General features: G+C 36.7%; 1 protein-coding gene across 1 annotated transcript in view; it reads left to right on the forward strand.

Moving 5' to 3' along the window:
- Window positions 1-22047, forward strand: part of RNF17 (ring finger protein 17) — a 114642-nt gene that overhangs the window by 82775 nt on the left and 9820 nt on the right. Inside the window, exons 27-32 of the mRNA XM_011232890.3 lie at window positions 621-740; window positions 1658-1738; window positions 4645-4770; window positions 6247-6303; window positions 9731-9847; window positions 18738-18906. Of these exons, the coding sequence (XP_011231192.2) occupies window positions 621-740; window positions 1658-1738; window positions 4645-4770; window positions 6247-6303; window positions 9731-9847; window positions 18738-18906 (670 nt within the window). The remainder of the gene's footprint in view (window positions 1-620; window positions 741-1657; window positions 1739-4644; window positions 4771-6246; window positions 6304-9730; window positions 9848-18737; window positions 18907-22047) is intronic.

Below are 22047 nucleotides of genomic sequence, written 5' to 3' on the forward strand. Positions count from 1 at the left end.
AAACTATAGAATCCTAAGAGACCAGAGAAAACCTCAGTGACCTTGGGTATGGTAATGACTTTTTAGATACAGCACCAAAGACATGACCCATGAAAGAAATAAGGGATAAGCTGGACTTCATTTAAATTAAAAACTTCCCCTCTGTGAAAGCCAGCATCAAAAGAATGAGAAGACAAGCCACACGCTGGGAGAAAATATTTGCAAAAGGTGCATCTGATAAAGGACTATTATCCAAAACGTACAAAAAACTCCTAAAATTCAACAAAAAAACCCCAATATATTCCTTTATTAAATGTAAATCAGTGCTAAAATACTTAGAAAAACAAAACAAAATTTAATTGTCTTCAAAAAGAAATTCTTAAGGAATTTATAAATCTAATAAGACTCCATTTTTAAAAAAAGCTTTGGTTTATGTGTAAAGAAACTTTTGACAATGAAATTTAATACACGGTGGGATGAGGAAATTCTGTGTTTCTTTTTCCTGGAGATTTTTCAAATCCAGATTCAGATATTTTTCTAAGATATCTGTTTGGTTGTTTTTTTTCATACCGAAGAGTCCCTTCTGGCCCATAGTTTTTAATAGTAAATTTAAATTATAAATTTTATCTGTCCTATTTCAGGTACAATATTTAGATCATGGATTCACTGAGAAGATTCCACAGTGTCATCTTTACCCTATTTTACTATATCCTGATACACCCCAGTTTTGTATTCCATGTCAGCTCTATAATACCAAACCTGTGAGTAAATTGTAATTTGTGGGATGATTAATTTTAAATATTGTCTTTTTTATTAACAGTAATTTTCTAGAAATTAGAATATAAGATGATATCCCTTTTAGTTGCAGCAAAAATAATAAAATACATAGAAATAAGTTTAATAAGACAGCTGAAGAGCCTTTATGAACAACACTCCAAAATGATGCTGAAGGATATAAAAAATCATCTGAATAAGGAGACCTAATATCTTCATAGATGGGAAAGTGTAAGATTGTTAAAGTTTAGTGAGTTCTTCATCAAATAAAATCATAACAGTTTCGAAGCTGGAAATCAGATAAAGGAATGGCATATTAATTATCTCTTGCTGCATAACACATTAAGCTAAAACTTACTTTCCCTCATACATTTCTCTGGCTAAGGATCCCTAGTGATGCTGCAATGAATATGTCCACCAGAGGTTCAGGCATCTAAGGTTTCACCAGGATAGAGGATCCACCTCCAAATAGCTTTCATATGGCATTGGCAGGTTGAGGCTCCTCAGTGGCTTTTGGCAGGAGGCCCCAATTCTTTGCCATGTCAACCTCTTAACATAAAAACACAGCAATCACTGCTCCTTAGTAAATACATATTATAGGCATTGGACGAGTACCACAGTGGCATATTGGTGTGTTTTTAAAAAAAGTTTTGTGATGCTTTGTTTTTAATGTAGGTTTATATTTTTAAAGCATAAAATGCTTCAAGAGAACTATAGGGGAAGCTCAGGCAAATTATTAGTTTCTTCAGATTATTTTTGCCATATCACCCATAATATTCTCTTAAAGCTGCTTGTATATTTTATACTGTTATCTACTGTTAACCTGTTTATGGCTGCTTCATCTACCTTCTCTGTCATATTTTTTGAAAGTATGAAATAATCTGAGTTTATTAATCCCAAATAGGTTGGGAATGTCTGGCAACCAGATGCAATAGAGCTCCTTCAGGAACTGCTTTCAAAGAGAGAGGTGGAAATTCACATTATGGTAATGTATATTTAAAGCATGTATTGTTGATTTAAATTATTTGCTATAAAGTGTTATAGGTAACATAATTTGAGGGATATTTTTATGACGAGCCATGTTCCTTTGTGAATATAACTTATTAATATGGAAAAGTTACCACTTTGGTTTCTAGGCTTGTTTTATTTTTTTTTTATTTTTTTTTTTCTAGGCTTGTTTTAAATAAACCTAATTTTCAGCAAGTTCCTGAGAACTTTCATAAGTGCTAAAGGCAATAATCTGAAAGACTATCAGCAACAGGGAGCAGCCTCAAAGAACTGGAGTTGTTTATAAACACATGTAGTAGTTTTCAGGATGTTACCATGTATATAGCACTGTGTTAGGTGTAGGTAATCCCTGTCTTCAAAGAACTTATCTAGTTAGTGAAACAACTAGATACAGGACATAAACCTAAAAATTCCATACTACAAATTAACATGCCAAGAGCCAAGTGGAAAAAAGAGTACATGTAATAGGAATTTAGAGATGGTAAATGAGGTAGCCCTTAAAGAAAAGATGGAAAATTTCTCCTGACCAGGGAAATGGAATGCACAGGTAAGCATAGAGAGACAGAACTGGGCATGACACATTTAGGAAATAATATAACTGTTTGGCTAGAATAATAGAGGTTTTATGAGGAAAAATAATGGTGAATAGGATTTAAGAGGTAAAAGTCAATCAGTGGAGCCCCGTTGGAGGATTCTGAGCAGTGAGGTAATAAGATTAATCTGCAGCTATGTTTGAGGATTCCAGTAGAGGGTACAAGAACTGTAAGGAAAGTATTTCTGTGTGAAAGGTGTAATTATAGGGTGATAAAGACTTAACAAGAGCCACAGACCCACTTATGTAAAACAGTAGAGAAGCTTTATCGTTGCTGATGTTAGTACCAAAGGCCCTCTCTGGTTACTTCTAGCCTCAATGGAAGGTCATGGCAGTGAGGTAGAAATTGAATTTTTTAGTTTATCAAGGTAGCTTTCTTTGCTGCTTAGCTCAGCACAGGAAAGTAATTTGTAGTATGCCCAAGGCTGCTTAAATTGTCAGAAACCATGAATGTGCATGCCTTGCAGCCCTTACGCCCATATCAGAACTTACCCAGACTTGCTCCTGTGTTTTTATATACTACTAAGAAATACTGAGTACCTCTTAGGAGCTGAGCTCTGTTCTTAGCCTGGAGGTACAACAAGGAACTGAAGAGCCAAATTTCTGCCTTCATGGAGCTTCCATTTTAGTGGTGGGAAACAAAATTTAAAAACATAAAATATAAGGTATATTAGATTGTGGTAAGTGCTAGGAAGAAAATAAGGAAAGGCTGATGGGGAGGGTGGGGCAGGGGAGAAGGTAATATTTTAAATACAGTGGTCAGGGAAGACCTCACTGCAAAAAAGGAGATAGGAGTAGACTTTAAAATGCAAGAGGACGCACCATGGAGCTCTCCGGAAAAACAGTGCAGAGAGCTCCAAGGCAGGAGCGTGCCTGGAGTGTTCAAGGACTGACAGAAACGCCACTGAGGCTGGAGCAGAAGGAGCAAGACAGAGAAGACTTGGAGATGGGGGGAGATTTGTGAAAGTTTCAGCTCTCAAGCTGACATGGCAACCACTTGAGGACTTGAGCAAAGAAGTGACATGACCTACCCCTACATTCTAGTATTTCCACTCTGCTACACTGAGAAAAGCTGGAGAGTAGAAAAGATAAGGAGCAGGGAGATCTGCCGGAAGACAATTACAGTAACTCAGTAGAGTGAGTAGGCCTAAGGTGGTACCAAGTGTAAACAATGAGAAATGATCAGCTTATCAGCTATGTATATGTTCAGTTCCTAATAACTGTTAAGTGGAATTAAGAATTTTAAAGCCATTATTGTAACTTCTTCTAAACAGTCATGAATTTCTTCTGATTCCTGGCATTTCTGGATTTTTTTTTAAATTTTCATTATGTTATGTTAGTCACCATACAGTACATCATTAGTTTTTGATGTAGTGTTCCATGATTCATTGTTTGCGTATAACACCCAGTGCACCATGCAATATGTGCCCTCCTTAATACCCATCACCGGCCTATCCCAATCTCCCACCTCCCTCCCCTCTGAAACCCTCAGTTTGTTTCCCAGAGTCCATAGTCTCTCGTGGTTCATTCCCCCCTCTGTTTACCCCCCCTTCATTCTTCCCTTCCTTTACCTACCGATCTCCCTGCTATTCCTTATGTTCCATAAATGATTGAAACCATATGATAATTGTCTTTCTCTGCTTGACTTATTTCACTTAGCATAANCTACCGATCTCCCTGCTATTCCTTATGTTCCATAAATGATTGAAACCATATAATTGTCTTTCTCTGCTTGACTTATTTCACTTAGCATAATCTCCTCCAGTCCCGTCCATGTTGCTGTAAATGTTGGGTAATCACCCTTTCTGATGGCTGAGCAATATTCCATTGTATATATGGACCACATCTTTATCCATTCGTCTGTTGAAGGGCATCTCGGCTCCTTCTAGAGTTTAGCTATTATGGACAATGCTGCTATGAACATTGGGGTGCATATGCCATTTCTGGATTTTTAACAACACTTCATTTCTTTATCTCTGGACATAAATTTTCTTTCTCCTTCTACTTAGTATAACTTACTAGTATCATCTAAAGATGATGTAATTTTTTAGTAAATAACTAGAAAACTCTATCTTACATATGTGAGTATATTTTACAGAAACCATGGTAGTAGAATTACTGTTTTATAGCCTGCCAGAATACCAGGAAGAAAATTTTATGAAATGAGCCACTAGTCAAACTGGTATTCTGTGGTCATCAGACATTTAATTTCATATTTGCCCACTGTAAAATTTAAACTTCAAACAGACTTTATTTTTATAGTAATAATCTTGTTTATTGAATTTATATAGGAATTACCTGAAAACTCATCGGAGAAATTATCTATTCATCTCTATTTTGATGGAATGTCACTTTCTTATTTTATGGCATACCATAAATATTGTACTTTTGAGCATTCTGAAGAGATATTGAAAGAAGTAAGTGAGATATTTTTTTTAAAAAATCTAAACTATAGAAAAACAAATCTGAATAAAATGTCATTTTGCCTTATACTTCAAGTCTTCAGCACAGTTCTATGTGTCTGATATGTTAAGAGAGTATAGAGAATTGTAAATTATTTGTTGAGAAAGCAATACACTATATCATGCTTTATATATGCCCTAAAAAAGACTTTAATTACACTAAGATTCAATTAATGTTTCTCTATCTTTAAACTTAGTGAAAAGGCCATATATCATCCAATGTTGTTTGAATATAGAAATGTAAATTATAAAATGCTAATAGAATTCACTGCCATAAAAGGATTCTCTCAGCAGATAAAATTTTGTTTTCCTTTTATTTGACCTTATAACATTTCCTCCATTTTTGCCTTCTTACAGGAAACTCAGAGCCAGACTTTAAGCTTAGCTTCAGTAAATAGCCCTCTCCAGTTTCCCAGTGCTTCTGTTTTTTAATATTTTAAAAAATGTAATTAGCCTGTTATAGTTTTCACATTGCAAGGTGCCATAAATACTCAATGGAAATAGGGAATTCATCATAAATAATAACATTAACATTTTATATAGCAAGATATTTTTATTTCTAGACTTACAGTTCACTTGTTAGATTTTTAAATATTCCTTTGCATAACAGTACACAACTAAACATTGAATGTTCAGTTCAATATAGAAAACGACTTTCTTCTCTCACATAGAAACTGTGATATTACTTTGTACACGTAATTTTCACTGCCAGTTTTTTCTTATGAGCAGAAGGGTGTGTGTGATCTGTGTGTGGGCGTGCATGTGTGTATGTACCCATGTGTTTGTATAAAAGGTATACCATCTGTTAAACTGGTTTTATAAAGATTACTAAGTCCCTCCCTTCCAGTTATACTCTTTAGTTTGAACATTTTTTAAAAAATGTAAGAACTCCTACTTTGTCATAATAAACTGCAGTTGGTCCTTGAACAACACAGGTTTAAACTGCTTGGGTCCACTTACATGTAGATTTTTTACAGGACTGTAAATATATTTTCTCTTCCTTAGGATTTTCTTAACATTTCCTTTTATCTAGCTTACTTTATTGTAAGAATACAGTATATAATACATATAACCTACAAAACGTGTTAACTGTTTTTGTTATTGGTAAGTCAACAGTAGGCTATTAGTAATTAACTTTTTAGGAAGTCAAAAGTTATTATGTAGATTTTCACCGCTAACCCTCATGCTGTTCAAAGGTTAACTGTTATTACTATTGACATGTGTTTAACATGACATGTGTTTAACATAATTTTGAAGACTCTTATTGCACTATTAAGATTACTCAAAACATTAGATTTTCCCATAGTTAACACAAAATGAATGCCAACAGGGATATGCACCCAGTTTTTGTGGGGATGAAGTATGAAAGTGCCTTAAAAATATTACATAGTTGAAGATGGTTTATTTATTAACAATACTATATTATTTCAGAAACTAACAGATTACAATAAAAAGTACGAGGATGAAAGATGGGAAATAAGATTTGAGGTAAGTTTCAATCCAAATATTTTGGAAACTTTGGACACTTCATCAGTACAAAGGATCTAATATAAGATCAGGAAGTAAGCATTTTCTTTTATAATGGCTTTAGTGAGATATAATTTATGTACTATAAAATTTACCTTTTTAGAGTATACAATACAGTGGTTTTTAGTATATTCAGAATTGTGCAATCATCACAGCTATTTAATTCCACAACATTTCATCATCCCAAAAAGAAGCCCCATACCAACAGGAGTCACTTCCCATTTTTCCCTTTTCCAGTGTCCTGGAAACTACTAATCTTCTGTCTCTCTGGATATGCTGATTTTGGGACATTTTATATAAAGAGAATCATATAATACATAGCCCTTTGTAACTGGCTTCTTTCACTGGAATAATATTTTCAAGTTTCATTCATTATGTAGTATAGTATGTATCCTTCTTATTGCTAAATAATATTCCAGTGTATGGATATACCACATTTTATTTATGCATTCATCTGTTGATGGACAGTTGGGTTTCTACCTTTTTGCAATTGTGAATAAAGCTCTGAACATTTGCATACAAGTTTTTATGTAGACATCTGTTTTCCCTTCTCATTTGGTATGGACCTAATTCCTACTAGTAGAATTGCTGAGTCACATGGTGACTCTGTTTACCATTTTAAGGAACTACAAGACTGTTTTCCAAAAGGGATGCACCATTTTACTTTTATACTAGGAATGTACAAGGTTCCATTTTTTTTCCCATATCCTTATCAACACTTGTTATCTGACTTTTTTCCCAGCCAACCTAGGGTAGGTATAAAGTGGTATCTCATTGTGGTTTTGATTTGCTTTTCTCTCATGACTGATGATGGTGAGCATCTTTTCATATGCTCTTTGGCCATTTATATATTTCCTTTGAAGAAATCTCTGTTCAAGTACTTGGCCCAGGATTTGACACCATAAGTAAAGCCAACAGAAACAAAATTTAACAAGTGGGGCTACCTCAAACCAAGAAGCTTCTGCACAACAAAGGAGAGCATCAGCAAAATAAAAAGGTGGCCTACAGATGGGAGGAAATATTTTCAAATCATATATCTGATAAGGCATTAATATCCAAAATATATAAAGAACTTATACAACTCAATAGTAAAAAAAAAACCTGTTTAAAAAGTGGGCAGAGGAATTAAATAGACATTTTTTCAAAGAAGACATACAGATAGACAACAGGTACATGAAAAGGTACTCAACATCATTAATCATCAGGGAAAGGCAAATTAAAACCACAGTGTGTTATCACCTAGGATATATTAGAATGACCATAATCAAAAAGACAAGAGATAAGGGAACAATTGTGCACCAGTAATGGGAATGTAAATTGGTACAACCATTATGGAAAACAGTATGGAGTTTCCTCAAAAAATTAAAAATAGAATTATTCTCAATTTCACTCCTAGGTATATATCCAAAGGAAACAAAATCATGATCTTGAAGAAATAACTGCACCCCTATGTCCATTGCAGCATTATTTACAATAGCAAGACATGGAAACAACTTAAGTGTCCATCAGTGGATGAATGGATAAAGATGTAAGGTGTGTGTGTATGTTATACACACACTATATCTTTACACAGTGAAATAATGTTCTGTTCAGCCATAAAAAGGAAATCCTGCCATTTGTGACAACATGGATGGACCTTGAAGGCATTTTGCAAAGTGAAATAAGTCAAATACTATATGATCTCACTAATATGTGGGATCTTAAAAAAACTGAACTCAGATACAGAGAACAGATTGGTGGTTGCCAGGGATGGAGGGTGGGGGAAATGGATGAAAGCAATCAAAAGATACAAACTTCCAGTTATAAATGAGTCCTGGGGATGTAATATACAACATGATGACTGTAGTTAACACTGTATTGTATATTTGAAAGTTGCTAAAAAAGTAGATCTTAAATGTTTTCATCAGAAAAAAATGTTTTGTAACTATTATGAGGTGACTGATGTTAACTAAACTTGTTGTGGCGGTCAAATACATACACTAAATCATTATGTTGTGTACGTTGCACTAATACAATGTTATGTGTCCATTATATCTCAATAAAACCAGAAAAAATAGAAAATAGAAGTGGAAAAGAATGAAAAAAATCCTTTGCCCATTTTTAGTTGGGTTGATTTTGTTGAATTGTAAGAGTTCTTTATATATTCTATATACAAGTCCCTTATCAGATACATGATTTGTAGATAATTCCTCCCATTCTGTGAGTTGTCTTTTCACTTTGTTAACGGTATCCTTTAAAGAACCAAAGTTTGGGTTTTTTTTTTTTAAGATTTTATTTATTTATTTGAGAGAGGGAGAGAGAGCACGAGTGGGGCGGAGGGGAAAAGGGAGAGGGAGAAGCGGACTCCCTGCTGAGCAGGGGCTCCGTTCCAGATCCCTGAGACCATGACCTGAGCCAAAAGCAGGCACTTAACCAGCTGAGCCACCCAGGTGCCCCTAAAGCACCACAGTTTTTAATCTTGGCGAAGTCTAGTATATATGCTTTTCTTTTCTTTTTTTTTCCATTTGTGCTTCTTGGTGCAGCAAGTAAGAGTTTTAATGAACGTTCCAGTTATTTATAAGTAGAATTTTATTCCTGTAATTATAAAAATAACAAATGTAAAGTGCTTTGTAGCAAATCAGTAATACAGCAGTGGGTAGTCACTTTTTGCTGATCAACCACTAAATGGTTCGGATAGGTTTTGTTCTGTTTTGCCACCAGTTTGGAAATGTAAATAATAATAATCTAATTTGAATGTGAATATTTTACTTTTTATGATAATTACCATATTTAAGAGTCTTAAAACTTTCTTAAAGAAATACCACCCACATTTTTATATTTTTGCTTTTAACAACTGCTGACTGCCAGGTTCCTCTTGGAAATCACATAACTTTTTATCATTTGTTATTTTTTTGGAGTTTAAAGAGCACACTTTTTTTGATGATTTTAACTTAAATCTTCTTTTGGCATTTCATGTATTAGTTTTTACCATAAAATATGTACTTATTCTAAAAATAAATGGAATACTGTAGAAATGTGAATAGAAAAACATCCCGCTTTCTATACCTCAAATATCCCAGTCCCACTAAGCAGTGGCAGTTACTGTTAATTGTTCGTTAGCCATTCTTCTAGAGTTTTATGTGTGTATATATATAATTTGTATACATAAGTAAACATTCATAAGAGTGTTTTTAACACAAATTTTTTTTAATTGGGGGAACAGAAGAGTGTTAAAGATCTTCACTCACATTTTGGTCCTACTAAAACAAAATCATTTTGTGGTATTCATTATCTAAGAGATCTTGATTTCTACTAATTGAAAATAAATTGGCAGTGTAATGAATTTTCATAATGTATTGGATATCTGTAATCATCATTCTGAAATTTGAATTTATTTGTGGTGCTTTAGGAATTGCTTTTGTCTGAAACAGAGACTCCTATTTTACCACCATATTTGCCTTCATCTCTGCCTCCCCCAGAAGAACTCTATGCTGTTCAAGTTAAGCACGTTGTCTCACCTAATGAAGTATGTAATCTAAATGATTAGTTGTTGGTTAAAAATATAACAGGAAATCTTGGTTTTAAACTCTAGGATTGACTCTTTATGCTTCCATCCTCCTTTTTTGTCAAACTTTATTTAAATTCTAATTAGTTAACATATAGTGTAATATTGGTTTTGGGAATGGAATTTAGTGATTGATCACTTAGATATAACACCCAGTGTTCATTATAACAAGTGCCCTCCTTAATACCCATCACCCATTTATCCCATCCCCTGCCCACTTCCCTACATCAACCGTCAGTTTGTTCCCGTTGAGAGTCTCTTACTGTTTGCTTCCCTCACTCATTTTTTCCCTTTCCCCTATGTTCATCTGTTTGGTTTCTCAAATTCCACATATGAGTGAAATCATATGATATTTGTCTTTCTCTGACTAACTTATTTCACTTAGCATAATACACTCTAGCTCTGTCCATGTCATTGCAAATGGCAATATTTCATTCTTTTTGATGACTGATAATATTCCATTGTCAATAATTACCACATCTTCTTTATCCATTCATCAGTCGATGGACATTTGGGCTCTCTCCATAGTTTGGCTATTGTTGATAATGCTGCTAAAACATCAGAGTGCATGTACCCCTTCAAATCTGTATTTTTGTATCCTTTGGGTAAATACTTAATAGTGCAATTGTTGGATCCTGAGGTAGTTCTACTTTTAACTTTTTGAGGAACCTCCATACTGTTTTCCAGAGTGGCTGCACCAGTTTTCATTCCCACCAACAGGATAAGAGGTTCCCCTTTCTCTGCATTCTCACCAACATCTCTTGTTTCCTGTGTTAATTTTAGCCATTCTGACAGGTATGAGGTGATATCTCATTGTGGTTTTGATTTGTATTTCCCTGATGATGAGTGACGTTGAGCATGTTTTCATGTGCCTGTTAGCCATCTGGATGTCTTCTTTGGAAAAATGCCTGTTAATGTCTCTGTCCACTTCTTAACTGTTTTTTGGGTGTTGAGTTTGATAAGTTCTTCATAGATTTTGGATACTAACCCTTCATTAGATGTTATTTGCAAATACCTTCCCCCATTCTGTAGGCTGCCTTTTAGGTTTGTTGATCATTTCCTTCACTGTGCAGAAGTTTTTTATCTTGATGAAGTCCCAGTAGTTCATTTTTGCTTCTGTTCCCTTGCCACCAGAGATGTGTCTGATAAGAATTTGCTGTGGCCAAAGTCAAAGAGGTTGCTGCCTATGTAGTCCTCTAAGATTTTGATTGGCTTCCTGTCTCACATTTAGGCCTTTCGTCCATTTTGAATTTATTCTTGTGTATGGTGCAAGAAAGTGGTCCATTTTCATTCTTCTGCATGTGGCTGTCCAGTTTTCCCAACACCACTTGTTAAAGAGACTGTCATCTTTCCATTGGTATTATTTCTTGCTTTGTCAAAGATTAGTTGACCGTACAGTTGTGGGTCCATTTCTGGGTTTTCTGTTCTGTTCCATTGATCTACGTGTCTGTTTCTGTGCCAGTACCATACTGTCTTGATGACTACAGGTTTGTAATAGAGCTTCAAGTCTGGAATCATGATACCTCAGGCTTTGCTTTTCTTTTTCAGGGTTGCTTTGCTATTGGGGGTCTTTTGTGGTTCCATACAAATTTTAGGATTGTTTGTTCTAGCTCTGAAAAATGCTGGTGGTATTTTGCATTGAATGTGTAGATTGCTTTGGGTAGTATAGACATTTTAATGACATTTGTTCTTCCAATCCATGAGCATGGAAGTTTTTCCGTTTCTTTGTGTCATCTTCAATTTCTTCCATAAATGTTCTACAGTTTTCAAAGTACAGATCTTTTACTACTTTGGTTAGGTTTACTCTTAGGTATCTTATGGATTTTGGTGCAGTTGTAAATGGGATCAATTCCTTGATTTCTTTTTTTGCTGTTTCATTATTGGTGTATGGAAATGCAACAGATTTCTGTACATTGATTTTATATCCTACAACTTTGCTGAATTCATATATTAGTTTTGGCAAATTTTTGGTGGAGTCTTTCAGGTTTTCTTTTTTTTTTTTTTTACAAATTTATTTTTTTTTAAAGATTTTATTTATTTATTCAACAGAGATAGAGAGAGGGAAAACAAGCAGGGGGAGTGGAAGAGGAAGAAGCAGGCTCATAGCGGAGGAGCTTGATGTTGGGCTCAATCCCAGAACACTGGGATCACGCCCTGAGCGGAAGGCAGACGCTTAACCACTGTGCCACCCAGGCGCCCCATCAGGTTTTCTACATAGAGTATCATGTCGTCTGCAAAGTGTGAAAGTTTGACTACTTCTTTGCCAATTTGGATGCCTATTATTGTGTTCTTTTTTAAATAAATTTTATTTATTTATTTGTTTATTTATTTATTTATTTATTGAGAGAGCAGAGTGAAAGAGGGAGCATGAGCAGAGGGAAGGGGCAGAGAGAGGGAGAAACAGACTCCCCCCCTGAGCAGGGAGCAGGACATGAGGCTTGATCCCTGGACCCTGGGATCATGACCTGAGCTGAAGACAGATGCTTAACGGATGCATCTGGGTGGTGCTTCTGGATGCCTTTTATTTGTTTTTGTCGTCTGATTGCTGAGGCTAAGACTTTCAGTACTGTGTTAAATAGTAATGGTGAGAGTGGACTTCCCTGTCTTCTTCCTGACAGTAGAGGAAAAGCTCTCAGTTTTTCCCCATTTAGGATGATATTAGCTGTGGATCTTTTGTATATGTCCTTTATGATGTCGAAGTATGTTCCACCTAACCTTACTGTGTTGAGGGTTTTTTTTTTTTTAAGACTTTATTTATTTATTGACAGAGATAGAGATAGCTAGCGAGAGAGGGAACACAAGCAGGGGGAGTGGGAGAGGAAGAAGCAGGCTCATAGCAGAGGAGCCTGATGTGGGGCTCGATCCCATAACGCCAGGATCACGCCCTGAGCCGAAGGCAGATGCTTAACCGCTGTGCCACCCAGGCGCCCCTGTTGAGGGTTTTAATCAAGAAAAGATGCTATATTTTGTCAAATGCTTTTGCTGCATCTATTGAGAGGGTCATATGGTTCTTACCCTTTCTTTTATGTGGTGTATCACATTGATTGATTTGCAAATATTGAACCACCACTGTAGCCCAGAAATAAATCCCACTTGATCATGGTGAATAATTCTTTTAATGAACTGTTGGATTCAGTTTGCTAGTATTTGTTGATAATTTTTGCATCCTTGTTCATCAGGGATATTGGCCTGTAATTTTCCTGTTGTCTTTGTCTAGTTTTAGAATCAGGGTAATTCTGGCCTCATGGAAGAAGTTTGGAAGTTTTCCTTCCATTTCTGTTTTTTGGTTTTTTTGGGTTTTTTTTGGAACATTTTGAAAAGAATAGGTATCTTTAAGTATCTGATAGAATTCCCCGGGAAACCATCTGGTCCTAGACTTTGGTTTGTTAGGAAATTTTTTTATTACTGATTTAATTTCTTTGAAAATTTTTTATTTCTTCCTGTTTTAGTTTTGGTAGTTTATATATTTCTAGGGATTTATCCATTTCTTCCCAATTGTCCAGTTTGTTGGCATACAGTTTTTCATAATATTCTCTTATAATTATTTGTAGTTCTGTTGTGTTGGTTGTGATCTGCCCTCTTTCATTCATTATTTTATTTATTTAGGTCCTTTTCTCTTTTTTTTTGGTAAGTTTGGCTAGGACTTTATAAATTTTATTAATTCTTTCAAAGAACCAGCTCTTAGTTTTTTTTTTTTTTTGATCTGTTCTACTGATCTGTTCTACTGATTTTTTTGTTTCTATATCATCTATTTCTGCTGTAATCTTAATTATTTCCCTTCTTCTACTGGCCTTAGATTTGCTGTTCCTTTTCTCCCTCCTTGAGGTGTAAGGTTATGTTGTTTGAGACTTCTCTTGCTTCTTGAGGTAGACCTGTATTGCAGTATACTACCTTTTTAGGACCGCTTTTGCTGCATCCCAAAGGTTTTGGACTGTCATGTTTTCAATTTTCATTTGTTTCCATCTGTTTTTTTTTATTTCTTTTTTTTTTTTAAAGATTTTATTTATTTATTTGACAGAGAGAGACAGCCAGCGAGAGAGGGAACACAAGCAGGGCGAGTAGGAAAGGAAGAAGCAGGCTCCTAGCGGAGGAGCCTGATGTGGGGCTCGATCCCAGAGCACCGGGATCACGCCCTGAGCCGAAGGCAGACGTTTAACAACTGTGCCACCCAGGCACCCCTGTTTTTTTATTTCTTAATTTCCTGGTTAACCCATTTATTCTTTAGTAGGATGTTCTTTAATCTCCATGTATTTGTGATCCTTTCATATTTTTTCTTGTGGTTAACTCTAAGTTTCATAGCATTGTGGTCTGAAAATATGCATGGTATGACCTCAATCTTTTTGTACTTGTTGAAGGCTGATTTGTGACCCAGTATGTGATCTGTTCTGGAGAAAGTTTCATGTGGACTCGAAAAGAATGTGTATTCTTCTGTTTTAGGATGAAATGCTCTGAATATATATCTGTTAAGTTCACCTGGTCCAGTGTGTCATTCAAAGCCATTGTTTCATTGCTGATTTTCTGCTTGGATGATCTGTCCATTGCAGTAAGTGGGGTGTTAAAGCCCTCTACTATTATTGTATTATTATCAATGAGTTTCTTTATGTTTATTAATTGATATATATTTGGGTGCTCCCAAGTGGGGGGGCATAAATATTTATAATTGTTAGATCTTATTGTTGGATACACCCCTTAAATATGACCTAATGCCCTTCTTCATCTGTCGTTACAGTCTTTGGTTTAAAATCTAGTTTGGGGGCGCCTTGGTGGCACAGCGGTTAAGCATCTGCCTTCGGCTCAGGGCGTGATCCCGGTGCTCTGGGATCGAGCCCCACATCAGGCTCCTCCGCTATGAGCCTGCTTCTTCCTCTTCCACTCCCCTTGCTTGTGTTCCCTCTCTCGCTGGCTGTCTCTATCTCTGTCAAATAAATAAATAAAATTTAAAAAATAAAATAAAATAAAATAAAATCTAGTTTGACTAATATAAGTATGGCTATTCCAGCTTTCTTTTGGTATGTATTAGCATGATAGATGGTTCTCCATCCTCTCACTTTCCATCTACAGGTGTCTTTAGGTCTTAAAATGAGTCTCTTGTAGGCAGCATATATACGGGTCTTTTTTTTTAAATCCATTCTGATGTTCTGTGTCTTTTGATTGGAGCATTTTGTCCATTTATGTCCAGTGATGATTGATATGAATTTAGTGCCATTGTGTTACCTGTAAAGTTGGTGTTTCTGGTGATGTTTTCTTTCCTCTCTATTCTTTGTTGCTTTGGGTCCTTTTTCCCCACTCAAAGAGACCCTTTAATATTCTTGCAGGGCTGGTTTGGTGGTCATGAACTCCTAGTTTTTTCCTGGGAAACTCTTTATCTCTCCTCCTATTTGGAATAACAGAGAGCCTTGCTGGACTTGGCTGCATATTTTTCCCATTCAGCATGTTGACAATATCCTGTCATTGTCTTCTGGCCTGCCAAGTTTCTGTGGACAGATCTGCTGCGAACCTCATCCATCTTCCCCTGTAGATTAAGAACTTTTTTCCCCTTGCTGCTTTCTGGATTCTTTCCTTGTCTGTTTATTTTGTGAATTTGACTATGATCTGTCTTGGTGATGGCAGGCTTTTGTTGAATTTAATGAGAGTTCTCCGCACTTCTTGGATTTCACTGTCTGTTTCCTAACCAGCTTAGGGAAGTTTTCAGCTATAATTTGCTCAAATACACCTTCTGCCCCCTTTTCCCTCTCTTCCTCTGGGACTGCTATGATATGAATGTTATTAAGCTTTAAGGAGTTGCTGAGTTCCCTAACTCTCTATTTGTAATCCAATACCTTTCTTTCCCTCTTCTTTTCAGCTTCATTATTTTCCATAATTTTATCTTCTATATCACTGATTCGTTCCTCTGCTTCATCCATCCTCATTGTTAGGTCATCCTCATTTTAAATTTTGGCCTGACTAGTTTTTAGTTCTTTTATCTCTACAGTAAGAAATTTTCTAGTGTCTTCTGTGCATTTTTCAAGCCCAGCTTATATCCTTATAATTGTTTTAAATTCTGTTTCACACAGCTTACTTATATCTATATTGATTAAATCCCCGGCTGGTAGTTCTTCCTGTTTTCTTTTGGGGTGAATCCCTCCATCTTGTCATTTTGTCTAGGTTACTCTTTTTTTGTATGATTGTTATGAAAGCCTGTCATATTCCTGCTTCTGAGAGTAATGGCTGTATTAAAAAGAGGTCCAAAAAAAAAAAAAGCGGGGAGATCCTATATCACTCTGTTGTGTTTTGATGCTCCTACCCTTGGGTCAGTCCTCTGCAGAGTTTCTCCTTGCCTGCAATGGGGGGGTTTTGGACCTTGTCCACTGTGTGGCAAGTTTTAACTAGGTGTGTCTTGGTCTGCTTGTTAAACTAGATCAAAAAAAAAAGAAGCAGCAGCTAGATCCTATTGCACCTAGAACTGAAGCTTTGCAGCACTCTACGAGACTTGGTGCATGTGAGGGGTTTGTGCTGGTTTTCTAGGGGAGGCGCCAGGTACACTGATTCTCAGGCTGATTGCCCTTGTGGAGATGCACCTGCAGGGCACAGGGGAGCAGGACTTGGTGGTCTCCACTGGGGCGGGGTGGGGGGCTGCTGTGTTACTCACTGAAGTTAGTCAGTGCTGATGGAGGGGGCACCCTGCTCTCTCATCCCCAGAGTGGGGAGTTCAAGCCTGCCACTCTCCTGGAAGCCCTCACAGAAGAGCAAACAATCACCCTTCTTGTACCCCTGGCTTCTGTTAGATCCCTGCCTTCACCCTGTGTCTGAGCTATCTGCCTGCCAGGTGGCACAGTACTCCTATGTTTTATCTCAGGCATGTGGCTGGGTTTCAGAACTCTAAATTTTACGGACCCACTGGACATAGACCCCCACTGATTCTCTTGGGGAGGGTCTTGCCATGCTTTTGCCATTTTCCAGTTTGTCCCAGAAAAGTGGTTGCATGATAGTGTAATTGTTTGGGGTGCGAATCTATGGTAAGGTATAGCAAAAGGCCGGCACCAAGGCTTGATGCCCTCATCTGGTGTCTCTGTTAGGGAAAGGGGCAGCACATTGGCACCACCAGTTCTTCTGTACCTGGAAAAGCCATGCCACCACTCCCAGATGCACTCCAAGAAGGGAAACTTTTTCTCCCTGTATGACCTAGAGGATTCTCAGACCATGCTGCCTGCTCCAGCGTCTCTGCCCTCCTTCCCAGTAGGAGTACCACTAAGCCCACCAGGCATGACCTCAGCAATAGCACGGACTTCTAAAACTTCAGACTTTGCCCTCTGCTGCTTACAGTAATTTGGGAATCCACACTTCTCCTTTCCGCAGTCAGTAGTTTTGGAAAAGAGTTTTTCTTGTGTAGTCCCCTGCGTGCAGCTTCACTCTTTCTTTTCCTCCCTCTCTCTTTCTCTCTCTCTCTCTCTCTCTCTCTCTCCACAATCAGGGCTCCCTCCCCTCAGCACCCGCAATTCTTTTTTCCCCTAATCTACTCTCTGCAGCCCTACCTTCCATGAGGTGGTCATTTTTCTACTTGTAGATGTGCAGTTTTGTTCTCTCAGTCCTCAGATCAATTTCTTGGGTGTTCATAATGATTTGATGTTTATCTAGCTGTGTTTAAGGAACAAGGAAAGCCCAGGGCCCCCCTACTCCTCCACCATCTTAACTCTTCTTCCCATCTTCCTGATTTTAAATAATTGAAAATTGGTGACCTGCAGTGTGCCCACTGCCCATAATTTCCTCTTCAGATATTTGTTAGTAAAGCAAGTGTTTCATAAGCACTTGCTGGGTTTCCAGTGTTGTGTTATATTAGTCATATTTATATCAATATTTAGATTTTTAAGGCAGAACTATTTCCACCTTTAAAATCTTAAATATCTCATTTCTTTGTCCTCTTCCTGCACTGAACTCTAGATGCTCTTCATTCTGCTCTGTTTTCCATGCCATTATCACCTTCTAACACTTTGTCACTTTCTTATTATGTTTGTCTGCTTCTCCCTATTAGAATGTAACTCCTTGAAGACTGGGATTTTTGCCCCTTTTGGTCACAGATGTGTCCCCAGGATCTAGAATACTGCCTAATATATAGTAGGCACTCAATAAATATAGAATAAATAAATAAGTTCCCTAAAGAAAATTCAATTATATGTCCTTGCCTAATAAGAAAGAAGAAAGAAGTGGTAAATCAAGTAGCACAGGCAGTTCCTTCAGCTATTTTACATAGTAAACATTCTTTCACAGACAAGGGAAGAATTTGCTTTATAATTCCATTAAAGAAAATAGTGTACAACTGTGTTGGTTTTTATAACGATTTCTTTTCATATTAGTTATTTATTGCTGCATAACAAATTACCTTAAACTTAGCAGCTTAAAACAAAACACACATGAGAGTCAGAAATCCAGGAGCTACTTAATTAAGTACTAACTTAGGATCTATCATTGACAGGCTCAGTGAAGAGGTTGGGGGTGGAGGGGGTATTGCAGGACCCACTTCCAAAAAGACTCTCGTGGATATTACCTGGAAGGCTCAGTTCTTGGCCCTGTGGGCCTCCACATTGTCCTGCTAAGAACATGGCTGCAATGCTTCCCTGAGAGAGAACGGTTGTAGAAAGAGCTACCACCAAGACAGAGGCCACATGTCTTTGATGATCTGATCTCAGCAGTCATATATCATCACTTATGTCATGTTCTTTTGGTCACAAAGATCAACTCTGGTATCATGTGGGAAGGGAACTGTACAAGGGATCATCAGGGCCATTGTTAGAGGCCACTACAATAATTTTGTCCATATAAATGAATACTAAAAATTACAGAATTTGAAAGCTTTTTCTTTCCCTTCCCCACTTAGGTGTATATTTGCCTTGATTCTGTTGAAAGTTGTAATCTGTTTAACCAGCATAGTGATACAGATGACAGTGGAATCAGCTGGGAATCTGAGTCTGAGAGCCTTAATGAAGCACTGCGGAGGTTTAATAAGAATGTGGAGACATTTCCTCCTCTGACGGATTTTAGAACAGGTATACTAAATTTTCTGAGTAAAATGGGATGCTTAATAAACCGTTGTTTTNAGTCCATAGTCTCTCATGTTTCATTCCCCCTTCTGATTACCCCCCTTTTCTTTATCCCTTTCTTCCCCTACCGATCCTCCTAGTTCTTATGTTCCATAGATGAGAGAAATCATATGATAATTGTCTTTCTCTGCTTGACTTATTTCACTTAGCATTATCTCCTCCAGTGCCGTCCATGTTGCAGCAAATGTTGAGAATTCGTTCTTTCTGATAGCTGAGTAATATTCCATTGTATATATGGACCACATCTTCTTAATCCAGTCATCTGTTGAAGGTCATCTCGGCTCCTTCCATGATTTAGCTATTGTGGACAATGCTGCTATGAACATTGGGGTGCATATGGCCCTTCTCTTTTTAAATTCAATTTAATTAACATATAGTGTATTAGTTTCAGAGGTAGAATTTAGTGATTCATCAGTTGCATATAACACCCAGTGCTCATTAAATCAAGTGCCTCCTTAATGCCTATCACCCAGTTACCCCATCTCCCCCACCTGCCTCCTCTCCAGCAACCCTCAGTTTATTTCCTAGAGTTAGTTAAGAGTCTCTTATGGTTTGTCTCCCTCTCTGTTTTCATCTTATTTTATTTTTCCTTCCCTTCCCCTTTGTTCATCTGTTTTGTTTCTTAAATTCCACATGAGTGAAATAATATGATATTTTTATATANTCTCTGTTTTCATCTTATTTTATTTTTCCTTCCCTTCCCCTTTGTTCATCTGTTTTGTTTCTTAAATTCCACGAGTGAAATAATATGATATTTTTATATACTTTATATGCTTTATATACTTTATATGATTTCTTCAATTCCTCAAGATGCCCTATAGATGATCTTTCTCATTTTCTAGATGAGTGAAGTAAGAGAAGGGAAGTAACTGCCTTGGGTCACTTCCATTTTCTAAAACTCTGGCTACACTGGAAAATTGATGTTTTTTCTAAGCTTAAGGTTTTGGCATTAGCTCATATTGTTAGAGTTGGCATTCAGACCTAAATGGCAGTAATTTTAATTACAAACCACCTACACTGATAATTCTGAAGTAGGGTAGGGGAGCTTAGATTGTGTCCTGTCCTATCAGGATAGGTCAAATAGTGCTTTTTTTTCTTCTAATCCATTCCTACCCATATTTAGTTAACATATGTGATTCTTCTATGAAGAAAATGCATCTTGTTACTGGTGTTGACAATTTCTGAAAATCAAGAGTGGTGTCTATACATTTTTATCAGTATGTGATATATAGAGGTGTTCATAGCATTTCGTACATATCAGAGGATATGCTAAAGCAAAGGAAAGCAAAGGCCTAAAGTCTTACCTGATTTTACTCAATGAGATTTTAATTGTGACTCATGTTTGGTGGATAAACAGCACTTGTTATTCCCTCTGCCTGGAATATTCTTCCCTCAAACTGTACAGAAGTTTAGATCTCTGCTCAACTGTCCCCATATTGCAGGTTTTCCTTGTCCTCCCCATATAAAATAGCACTGCCTGCCACCCTCCCCTACCCCATTTTTCTCCATGCCTTCTATTCCTTTTTAAAATAGCACTGTGAGCAGGGACTCTCTGTACTGCTGTGTCACCCGCAGTTAGAAGGGTACCTTGCACAAGTTAGGTGCTCATAAACATTTGTTGAATGAGTGAAATAATAAATTCATGATTTTTTTCATTTTNTCTTCCTCTCCCACTCCCCCTGCTTGTGTTCCCTCTCTCGCTGGCTGTCTCTATCTCTGTCAAATAAATAAATAAAATCTTTAAAAAAAAAAAACTTTGTATAAAAAAATAAAATAAAATAAAATAAAATAGCACTGTGAGCAGGGACTCTCTGTACTGCTGTGTCACCCGCAGTTAGAAGGGTACCTTGCACAAGTTAGGTGCTCATAAACATTTGTTGAATGAGTGAAATAATAAATTCATGATTTTTTTCATTTTATAAACTCAGATTTATAGTCTGGAAGAAGCAAATCCTTCCTCATTGTCTTCTTGTCTCAAGGGAAGTCACAGAAACACTCTGTGTGTAATGTGATCATTCATAGGGCTATATATAGTTCAATTTTTCTGTGGGCGTTTTTGTATGTGTGTGTATTGTATTTTTCCTGTGGGTATTTTATTTTTTATTCTTCATTAAGTTTTTTTAAAGTATGCATATGTACAAGCTGATTCATAGGCAAGTGCTTATTAAAAAGTTTTGTAGGTTAAAATAACATGACAACTAGGTTGGTTGGGTTTTTTGGTTTTTGGTTTTTTTAGTTCTATTTTGAGATGAATGTTCAGCCATGTTTTCAAGGCTGGAAATGGTAAAAGTTGAGACTGTTAACAGTGATTCAGTCAATTGCTTACTGTGCAACGAGCTCTATTAGAGGAGATTCTTTATTGTTCTAGTGATAATCTTTTCAATAAACACAAATTATTTAAAACTCTTTAATAAAAATCTTTGTCCATTAGAGTCATGTAGTATTTAATTACCACTTGCCCACAACTACACTTTTGTAGAAATTATGTAGAAAAGAATATGATAACAAAGAGAGGGATGGAAATAGGGCAAGACAAGAGCCTGAAGTGTGTTCCATCTACTCTGAAATCTCAAAGTGTATGAAGAGAAGGGAAGTACACACTATACTAATTTTTCCACCATTTTACTCAAGCCTAGCATTCATTTATTAGCAGATTTTCTATTGAGCAATTTCTTGTACCAGGTACCATATTAGGAATACAAATACAGTTCTGCACATAAGAACTAGTGGGCTAGCTGAGAGGGGACATGAAAACCAAGTTCAGTATGAAAATAACAGCACATATCAATGGTGTATGCACAGTACCATAGGATCACAGAGAAACCAATGACTAGGAGTAGTCACGGCTTTATAAAAATCATGTTGGAGCTGATCTTTGAAACAGATGTTTATCAGAAAAAGGGAAGGGAAACATTCTAATTATGGGGAACAGCCATGAACTAAAGTAGAAGCTCAGGTAATTCTAGTTAGGCAACACTTGAGAAAATGTGATGGGAGTTGGTTGGGAGTAGATTGTGAAGAACCCTATAATTGCAGTACTAAGGACTTGATATTCCAGATGGTTATAATCCCAGTGAAGAATTTTAA

This window comes from Ailuropoda melanoleuca, chromosome 7 (genome assembly GCF_002007445.2).
Source record: "Ailuropoda melanoleuca isolate Jingjing chromosome 7, ASM200744v2, whole genome shotgun sequence".
Taxonomy (NCBI): Eukaryota; Metazoa; Chordata; class Mammalia; order Carnivora; family Ursidae; genus Ailuropoda; species Ailuropoda melanoleuca.